The following is a 10,536-nucleotide window of genomic DNA, read 5'->3' as shown; positions in this document are numbered from 1 at the left end:
AGGTGAAAGATTTAGGTATGAGAGCCTGTGCACTTTCTCTTCCACTGCAGATAGTATTAACCATAAAATTTCATATCGCCCAAGTTAGAATTAAGAAGTGGAAAGTTTAGCTAACATGCCAATCATTAGGTTCACGGCAAGCGCTAGGTAAAGACTCGAAGAAGTAAGGGATAACGCAGTTTCATTTTATTGTGAATTGTTGGGTGGGCTGAACAGGGAACTGTTTTTTGGATAGTGCAAGGATCGAAACTAGTAAAAATCAGGCCAGCAAGTAGATTACAATTAATATTTTAAAAGCTACATTTATTCGGCTTAGGTGGAAGATGCATCGTGTTAAATGTCCTTGTGTGCACTTATGGTGTTGAGCTCTATACGTGTCCCAGTGTATTTGGCAATTATGCAGGTGACCTGGATTTCATGCAGGTGACTGCACTTCATGACTGCACCTCATTTAACATTTATGCAGGTAACTGCACTTCATGCAAATCTTATTTAACTTAAGATTATCGATTGGTTTGAAGAGCAAGCATTAATATATGGGTAGTGAAGTTATGTGATATCCGCACTTTGGGAATTTCGGCAGTTGGATAACAGATGTTTTTACTGTCCCACATATTGCCATTATAATGAAATGGTAAACGGCTGAGAAGGATAGAGATTTGTAGCGTGTATTAATAAGAACTTCTATGAGTTTCATTTTTCATCTCATGCTGATGACGTGTCATCTCGCTGCTCTTTCCATAGGCATTAGTTAAAGCATTTACCACGGTGTACAGGAAATTGAGGTAAGGGTTAGGGCTTCAAAGTATATCTGTCCGTTGAGCGGTATTCGTAGCACTGATAGAAGCCAGCGTGGGACTTGATTGCTTCTTGATTTGAAAAAGGTTTACGTACATTGAAACTGATCATTATTTAACTTTTGCACTCGTTTTATTGCTTCTATTCATCTTTTAACTTTACGTTTCATTTCGTTTATGGTTCACATTGTAGTTGTTTAATTAATAATTTGATGGAATTCTGTAGCAAGTTGTAGGCACCAAATGGATGTGAAGGAAATGCAGAATTTGAAGCTGGACAGCGCACAGGAAAATTACGTGCCACCTCCGCAGAAGTCTGTTTCTGAGATTATTGCAACTGATGCTAATGATGAAAGTTTAAATCGGTGGGTAATTACCTGATTTGGAAATCGTTCCATTCTTTTCGAAAAACAAAGTGCTTCATCAGAGCAGTAGTGCAAAGCTGAATAATATTCCGGCATTGCAGTCCCTTACAAAATTACCCAAACTAATGTGTGCATCAACCTGAAATAGTCAAAAAGTCTTGAACTGGATGTAGAGCAAAGGAAAACTGTATGCCTCACTTTTTAAGGTATATTTCAATGGTATGGAAACTTAGTACAGTTGATTTAAAGTTTTTAACGAAGATGCGGCTCCTTCACAATTCCTATGTTTGAAAAACGAAAACAGGTCTTATTTGCTGACTTGCAGTTATAAACAGGCACTTCTGGGCCAAGCGAAATCTGAGCAAGTAATTGTCGATTCAACCGATCCTCGCAATGTTCTTGTACGTTCCATCACGTTGGTTGTCGAAGGTCGTCCGGATATCACAATGCATCTTGATAAAGGTAAATTTTTGCCGTTTTGTAATTGTTTTTCTTCTCATTTGGAACGGACAACTATCATATGTTATTTGAAATACCCGGATTAGCAGTATAGAATTACTTGCGAAGTAATTTTCGAATTGTTGCTAAAGTACTTTCCATTCAAACGGAGGAAGCGTCAGGGTTTGAATGAAATTGCAGAACATTTAAATGAGGCATCATTCGTGATAAAGGAAGGAGCCGCATACAGGATTCGTTTTGATTTCCATGTACAAAGAGAGATTTGTACTGGTTTAAAATACATACAGAAGGTCACGCGTCATTCCATAACAGGTGTGAGAATTTTCTGTTTTGCATAAACATGTTAAAGTTTTGGTATTACTTGTTGAGAAATGACACAAATAAAGTTTCTAAGTCTTATTTCGTGATTCATTATAGTATAATATATTCACGAATGGAAAGTTACTTTAGTATTCTTAGTGATGAGTGAGACATTCAACGGAGAAGATACTTTTAAAAAAATGAAACTCGTTCAAAGCATGCTTCTCTACATCAGTCTTTTCAGTTGATAGAGAAACGTTTATGATGGGTTCATATGCGCCGAAAATGGAAATGCAGTCATTTATTACACCATTAGATGAAGCCCCTTCTGGTTAATTTTCTTACATTTCTCAAGTACCGGGAGATGTTGCAGCAGGTTTTGCCATCTACATAACTTTAGCTGTTCATTTAGTTTTATGAAAGTGGTTTTATCACGAGTTAGTTTTACCAAGTTATAGTATTGCATTTGCAGGTATACTGCACCGTGGAACTTACAAGGTGAAGTCGCAGGTATGCGATGATGATGGACATGATTGGATATCTTGGACGTGGAGTTTAGAAATTGCAAAAGATTGGGGGGAATAAGCAGCTTTTGTTTTCACTGCAACGATCTTTTGCAGTGGGCTTGATTGCCTTTCGTTATTGGCCACCTCACTTTCATGACCGGGGAATTAACTATTTTAATGTTAAATATGTAATATAATAATGACTTTTGGGTATACTTTACGGTACTTGGTCTCACGTCCATGTTTTCACTTCGTTACTTCTTTCCTTTCAAATACTAATTAATTTGCTTGCTCATGCTACACTATATTGTTACTTTTAACAGATTTAGCAAGTTTTTTATTGCTGAGCTGCGTTGTTGCATTAGTTTGTTTCTCTATTTTCGTGCGTATTTTTTTGTTCATATTGCCAATTATATAATGTACAAGCTGAATGTTGTCAGCGATGATTTGTATAATTTTTTACCCTTGATTCATAGTAACTTTTTTCCTGCTCAGATTGCTTGCACAAACAGAAATAGTTACATGAACAGTGTCTTACGTACATCTGTTTATCAATCTAATACTTTTCAATGCTTCAAATGCTTGTGGCTGGTTAAGCTAACAGTCGAGGGAAGTATGTACTACTTTGCTATTTTTTATTTATATTCGTCATATTTTGTCGTAACTTGGATTTAATATTTCTTCAATGTATCTGAATGTAAATGCATTTGTTGAAATTTTTAGATTTAAAAAAAAGTCGCTTGGGGATCAAATCGAAAAGTTCCGTCAGTGCATATCTGGATATATCCGCTTCAAAACATGCTCTCTAGAACTTCCTCGAAGAAGTTCAGAGTTCTAGGGCAAAAATAGTTTGTAGATGCCCAAAAGACCTAAGAGAATCTTTTCGTGGATCATTCGTTGTTTCTGCTCTCATTTTGCAGTACCATTCAGTTCCACTTTCTAGTTTTCTGGTTATAAACAGTCCCTATATAAAGGTGGTGTATTTGTATTCACTGTGTAGTACTTAACATCAAATGGTTGGAATTTAGGCTAGACTAATCGCTTCTATCATTTTCCAAAAGTGGCATTCTTGTTCTTTTTCCACTAAATTGCGGAACTTGCTAGTCGCTGCGAAACTCCTGGTTTTCAAGCTAGAACCGCAACGAATGTAAATTCCAAAGGCCAGCTGGACATCCTCCCTTCTCCGGTTCGGAATAATCCACTTCATTATTTCCCTTACCTGCCATCTCTCTACTGATTCAGAAAATCCATAAAATTGTACTGGTAAAATGACAGGTCGGCGCAGTCCCTTCCACCTTTCTTTTCAAAGCCTCCCTACTCTAGAGCCTGACATCGTTACATATAATTTGTGGATATTAAGATGGCTTCCGCCCAACTGACCATAATTAAAGAACTACAAGAACTCTCGTCTAACCGGGACTAGGGAAATAGGTTTCAGTTGGTGGGGAAAAAATAAAACAAAGCCCAACTCCTAATTAGCCAGCAAAACGAAAATGCAAGTACTTTACAGTGAGCCAAGAATCTGCAAATAACCAATGTCACAACTCCGGCTTCAAACCCATACACGAAAAGCAGTGTGATAGTTAAATCATGCTCCTTTGCAAATGATTTTATCTTTAGTTTTACAATCTTATTTTACTAATTTAGAAACACATCCAAAATCTGCCGACACAAACAGAAAAAAATATAACAAAAGACACACCAAATTTTATGAAAACCAACAATTACAATAACTAGTTATAAAAATTACAATAACTAGTTATAGTTATACAGGCATAATACTCCCTTCAAAATGATGAATAACAAAACATATTTCAAAAAAAGGAAGAGGGAGAATGAAATCCTTTGCATTTCATCATTTTTATCTTCCTTCATAATCACCATCAAAAATAACAACACATATGCAAAATATGGATCCCGAGAAAAAATAACGAGGAGAAAATTGTCGTCAGACAGTAAACGTCAAGAGTATCAGCATGTTATCTTCCAAGACCTCATAACCTTTCAACTATTTGTTTAGTTGGAGTAGTACCCTCCTTTGGTTTAGTGATGACTTTTCCCATCTAACAGCACTATTCAAATCTGAGGTTTCTAAGCCGATATTACAGTTCAGTATGTTGTGCTTCTTCATCTTCATTTTCTGCTTCAGCCTCTGCCTTCTCTTGGTCTGATAAACCAGCACCATCTTTACCTCCGCTTTCCAGAAATTTCGTCAGCCCTTCCAATGTCCTTTCACCAGTAAAGTCAATAATCTGCAATAAGTACAAGAAAGTTTATTTTATTACTGCCCTTCAAAAACACTTTACCGAGGTAACATTCACAAATCAAAAATCTAAATCAGTGCTCTTTCCAAACTCCTTTGATTGTAATTTTTACAAAACATTTCTTCTACAAAGTCTACGAGAATATATACATAGAACTGCGCACTAAGATGAATGCGCAGAATCTATCGACCTCATGACTGGATCATTTGTTTCAACTTTTGTCGTTGCAGCACCAAGTTAACAACTTTAGTTTTGATTAATGGTGTGGAGGCTTCGCTCGCTTGTTGGATTTGTGATTTTAGAAAATTATTTTGGAAATATAGGCAGTCGTGAGATCGGTAAATTCTGTGCATTCGTGGCATCAAAGACCTAAATACACTTCTCCATCTTAAAAGTATTAGAAAGCTCCATGAAATCTGTAAGAAAAAACTTACCTTATTAGAACTAGCAGGGAAAAATTTAATTGTTGGGAATGACTGCACTTTAACATCTTCCACTTCATTTGCTGTCGCATCCATTTTAGCGATCAGTATACTGTCATGATCCTTATATTTTTCACCTAATTTATCCCATGTCGGCATCAGCTGTTTGCAATGTCCACACCATGGAGCATCTGCAATTCTATTTTTATAATAGAACTGTGCAAAATAAAATCTAATCATCAGATAATCAAAAGAGGAACTACAGGACGCACGGATCAAAAGAATTTAAATTAATTACATTACGAAAATTTTGCTTGCAACGAAATGAGAAGCAAAGCTATCTAATAGTTCATGAAACTCTGTTGGATTCATGGGAAACTTCATGCTACTCTCTCTACATAACTTCCAAACCCTACCGGCAAGTCAAGAATGCTATAAGGATTCGAAATCAAAATATGAAAACCTTAATATATTATTTTAGCGATGAAAAGAGACCACCCATTTTGACACCAAGATGATCAATCCATATTATAATCTCTAAACGAAAGACTTACAGAACAACACAATGACGTTCTTTTTAGCATCCTTTGCGACATCGTCAAAGTTCTTTCCAACTAGTACCTTTACTGGATTCTTATCCCAGTCACCAGGAATATCCTGAGTCATCAGATGTGGTTTTAGTTTACCAGCAAGATACATTTCCGTGAACTGTACAATATTTTCCGCTGTAATTTCTTTGAATTCGGGTTTGTATTTAGTCATATCTTCTTCCAGACTGATCAATCTCAGTGCTGCTAAATCTTCCTTTTTCAGACCGAAGAATTCCAGGATACGAGCATTGTCCTCTACGTCTGTATTAATTATGACGAAAAGAACCTATAAAAGACTTCCGTTACTCATACGAGTTATCCAAACGCCTTAAAATATTACAATTGGAAATGTGATTCCATAATGTCGAAAGCCACTGCAACTCCATAAAAATTCAATAGCAGAGTTATGAATAACAACCTTGCCCTTGAATTTCTTGGCAGCTGCTCGGAACTCTTTCTCCAGTTTTCCGAATTCTGAGCCTTCTTTTGAAACGAATAAGAGGTTGTGTGATTTAATGTCACCACCGAAAATAACTGGTGCAGTATCTTGCGTGAATTCACTCACAAGCGGTAATCTTTGAGCCTGAAAATAAGTAGTTTTGAACCAAAAGGAATGATTTAAACAGCATTAACTAACGTCAGTTGAAGACAGTAAAACAATACATTTAAGGTAATGATTATTGATCCAAAAGAAATGATTAAAGAAAAGAAAAGAGTGCACAAAATAAGAGACGGATATACACAGTAGCACATTTCCAAAAGCACAGCGGAACCAAGCAGAAAAAGTTTTCTGTTGACCTTTCTTTAAACTATTATAGATTCAACTGTAATGTAAAAGGATGAAAAACCATTCAAACTGACAGAGAATTCAAAAAGTACCTGAATCCAAGTTTTAAGTGTTTCAGCTATTAATTTCTCACTAAATTCGGCCCGTCCTTCGTCGAATTTTTTCAACAACACAACGCCCTCACTTTTCAGTTCAATCTGCTTTGCCGCATCATTTTCAGTAGTGATACCGAATGGTATATCATCAAACCCTGCAGCTACTTCCAGGAAAACCTTTGCATTCGCGCTTTCAGTATCCTGAAAAGTATCCCAAAAATGGTACACCAAAACAGCTAACGATCAGATTCCCTCAAATCAGCGAGAAAATTCCAAACAAAAATTACCTTAAAATAACCAATGATGCACACTTCGTTGTTTTCCTGGAAGTCCTTCACATCATCAGCTGAAAGTATAGTTTTGGCTGCTGGACCTGTCTTCTTTTTTAGCCAAGCAATGATGGACTCTGCATCTCGTCCACCACCATATTCCTGCGGTTTACCCGAACGGAATAACTTCAGCGTCGGATAACCACGCACCTGAAATGACAACTTATTTTATGTGGCTCACAACATTGTAAATTTGTAATTCCGGAAAATAAGCACCATTTTCTTAATTCGCTACATAACTCAGTTAATAATAATCAGAGTTTGATCTTTCGTATGAAACTTAGGGTGTATACGAAGGTTCATTTATAAAGGCCTTAAACAACACCAATTAAAACATAGAAAGTCAGAAGGAGGAGCTTTCGCTACTCTAAGTAAATACGAAAATAAAATATACAAACTGGTTAATATACCTCATATTTTGAAGCAAGCTCGCTGTGTGCCGTGGCGTCACACTTTGCAAGCTTGATGGGGCTCTCCTCTTTCTTCAGCAACTGCGCTGCTTTTGCATATTCAGGTGCCAAAGCCTTACAGTGTCCACACCATGGTGCATAGAATTCAACCAGGATAAACTCATGTGCTGCTACCGTGTCATCAAAATTATCCTAAAAATTTCTGTTGGATATGAAAAGTTTTGGAAGTTCCACTAGAAAGGGACATTGCTGCTTAATACTACGAAATCAATGGAGTTGAAAACAATATGAAATTATTAAATTTGCTGGTAGACCAGACAGATGATAATGCAAAAGAAAAACCGTAACTAATGAATGCTTTTATGAGAAGTGAAAACAGGAGCACGCTCAAGAAAATTTCATTGCAGAAAATGTTGTTAGAAAGCGTATGGTTTGAAAACTTGACCAAACGACGAATGCTTTGAATCACAACCTCCTGCTGGACCTAGTTCTAACTTCCCTCACAGAACTAGTTCCAGATACATTTTTCTGCATTTCACTCACTGATGTGAAGGCGTAGATAGAAAGATGATAATTTGATTTTTTATACACATCATAACTTCTTAAAAATGATACCGATCACTGGAAAATATATGTGTTTGTGAATCTAATTACTACAACCATTTTGAATGAGTGAATAGTTCTGAAACATTGCATACTCCTCTAATTTCATGTGAAACTTATGTGACACTAAGAAGAAGACGGAAAAGTTTGGAATGCTATTGATTGATAAAATTATGATGGACGAGAATCTCGTGCTGGTCATAGGTGATATAAGAAGCGAGGATTCACTAGAAACCTCTGTTAGATAACACTTCTATGAGAATTAACCTTTGTAAGTATGAGGACTCCTTCATCCTCCTCTACGCTTGCATCTTGAGCCACGGGGTGTAGTACAAATTGAAGCGACAGGCTAAGAACGACAACCAACCTAAACATGACCTGAAACAGCGAATGAGTTCAGCTCGACGCGACACGACACCTAATCATAGTCATCATGCCATCCATCCTCCCTTTGATAACAGCCTACCCACCCACCTTTCCCCTCCTCTCCGCATTCCTGGCGCACAGAGCGTTGTGTGTTGTTCGCCCATTGGATAACGAGCATGACACACCCCCACGTAACCATTGGTTGTGCTCTACTCGGCGGAATTTGCGTAAAGACGATTACGCATCCTTTGGTTTCCTTCCATCATGCAGTATCGGGAGCTCACATATCACGAGAGATTAGGGACAGGAGATGTAGCTTGGTTGCTGTGAGATGACAACTTGTTGTTTATTTTCACTTGTTCTAATTACGTCTGAACGATTTTTATTCAGTTGCTGAATTGTTGAAAAACTATGCCAGCAAAGGGATTGAGCATGGCAAATTAATAAAACTTTTGCAAAGTTTTAAGGAAATCGACACATATCTACTTCATCTGAATAAGGCATATAAAGAAGCTATGAAAACAAATTTCTTCTGCGTTGCACTTTTTGCCATGGTAAAATTGCCAAATCACCGAGGTGACATTTACGCCGTAATACTTAATGGAAGCATCAAAAGTGTTATACGAAAGCGAATTGGACTTCCTCCTCACAACTTCAACCTACTTGTAAACAACATCACGCTACACAGTTGCTTTCTTCAGAATTTTGTGTGTCCGATGAACTCAAAATTTGTTTCTTTTGGAATCTTTTTAAATTCAACTCAAAAAATGACCAAAACTATGGCATCCATTTGTCCACTTATGCCATGTTTTTGCGTTCTCTTCGGGATCGATCAGTAGACAAGGAAAATAGGTCATTTGGTATCGATCTTACCAACTAAATCTTCGTAATTCGGCCATGTGACGTCTTCAAACGAACCGTCATTATTTATTGTTAAAAAGATCTTTTGTTACCCCAATCAGTTCTATATATTTATTCTAACATTTCAAGAAATCAGACACATTCCAACTTAACTCTTCATTTGAATTTAATTGGTAGTGTTTAACTCACTTCAACTACTGTTTTATTTACAACAAAAAAAAGTGTACAAAAATTTACCACATTTCACACTCACCGACGAAGCAAACAGTCAAATTTAGATGAAATATCATTTTATTAATTGAAGTCAACTTTCTGCATTTTAAAGAAGTTAGAATTCTTATAAATCTTTCAATATCGCAAGCGTTTTGTAGTGCAGGTTTTTTGCAAGATTACATAAGAACATGTTTTCCGATAACAGTTTACATCACTAGTGTTCACTGTTGTAGAACAATATGCAGGTAGAGTGTTTCTGAAATTTTTTCTGATTCCTGAAGACTAATTTCAAAGTTCTATTTATTAAAGTGGGGTAGCATTTGAAATCCCATTTATTTAATGGTTCGGTATTATTTCTTCTTTAGAGCTTAACTGCAACTATTGACTGAAATAAGTGGTCATAAAATTGGGGAGTGATGAGTTTTATCGAATGAAATCACTTATTTGTAGAAAACGTTCATCATACTGACTATTAAATATTATATTTAATTCGATTGTCGGTAAGTTTTCCTGGTTTCTTTTTGATAATGACAGTGTTTCCTTATTCTGTTTGAAATTTTCAAGACTTCCCTAGTTGCCACCGCTTCTGAATTGAGATATTTATCGATTCTAAACTAAAACACATCAACAAGATTCCTTGCTATTGCTGACCTCGGCCTTATTTGTAATTTCATAATGTCATCAAAACACTGACGTTTGGAAAAATTGTGAGTTTGTGTGAGTCTCAGTATAACATTTACCATTCTAATGAAAGTATATAATTTCCATTTAATTTGCGACATTAAAAGTCCACATTAGTCAAAATTAATTACACAAACTAAGCCGTCAGTGCATGAGGAGGAAAAAAGAAAGGAAGGAATTGAACGATGAAGAAAATGAATAACCAGTTGTGATTGTAATTGACGGACACGAGATTTGTCAAATTAAAATAATCTCGCAAGTGATGTAATGCGTTTGATTTCTTATTTTCCAAAGTAAACAGGAGACGCTATCAATTTCCTCCTATACTCACTTTATGAATATTTTTAATATCACAATTTCTTGTGCTAAAATTTGAAACTAACCGAGACACCATAAGAATTCAGGAGCAATCAAATAGTTGGTAAATATCCGTTTCATATCGAAGCCCATACGTGAGCCAAGGACCGCTGTGGGTAATCTGAAAGAGG

The 10,536-nt window shown here is 36.4% G+C and overlaps 2 protein-coding genes across 2 annotated transcripts; one reads left to right on the top strand and one right to left on the bottom strand.

The window, feature by feature from the left end:
• The first annotated feature begins 1,023 nt into the window (after positions 1-1,023).
• LOAG_00233 (rho GDP-dissociation inhibitor 2) lies at positions 1,024-2,933 on the top strand. The gene is made up of 5 exons (XM_003135773.2): positions 1,024-1,162; positions 1,488-1,624; positions 1,802-1,933; positions 2,166-2,252; positions 2,394-2,933. Exons 1-5 carry the CDS (start codon positions 1,041-1,043, stop codon positions 2,504-2,506), a joined length of 591 nt encoding a protein of 196 aa, XP_003135821.1. The 5' UTR covers positions 1,024-1,040; the 3' UTR covers positions 2,507-2,933.
• Positions 2,934-4,018: 1,085 nt separating this feature from the next.
• LOAG_00232 (disulfide isomerase) lies at positions 4,019-8,365 on the bottom strand. The gene is made up of 8 exons (XM_003135772.2): positions 8,195-8,365; positions 7,325-7,516; positions 6,873-7,064; positions 6,583-6,786; positions 6,122-6,286; positions 5,668-5,989; positions 5,126-5,304; positions 4,019-4,679 (listed from the first exon to the last, which is right to left on the bottom strand). Exons 1-8 carry the CDS (start codon positions 8,300-8,302, stop codon positions 4,530-4,532), a joined length of 1,512 nt encoding a protein of 503 aa, XP_003135820.2. The 5' UTR covers positions 8,303-8,365; the 3' UTR covers positions 4,019-4,529.
• Positions 8,366-10,536: the final 2,171 nt, after the last annotated feature.

The sequence above is a fragment of the Loa loa genome (assembly GCF_000183805.2).
Source record: "Loa loa unplaced genomic scaffold supercont3.25, whole genome shotgun sequence".
Classification (NCBI taxonomy): domain Eukaryota; kingdom Metazoa; phylum Nematoda; class Chromadorea; order Rhabditida; family Onchocercidae; genus Loa; species Loa loa.
Note: the sequence above shows the minus strand (reverse complement) of the source record. Positions and strands in the feature narration are given on the sequence as shown.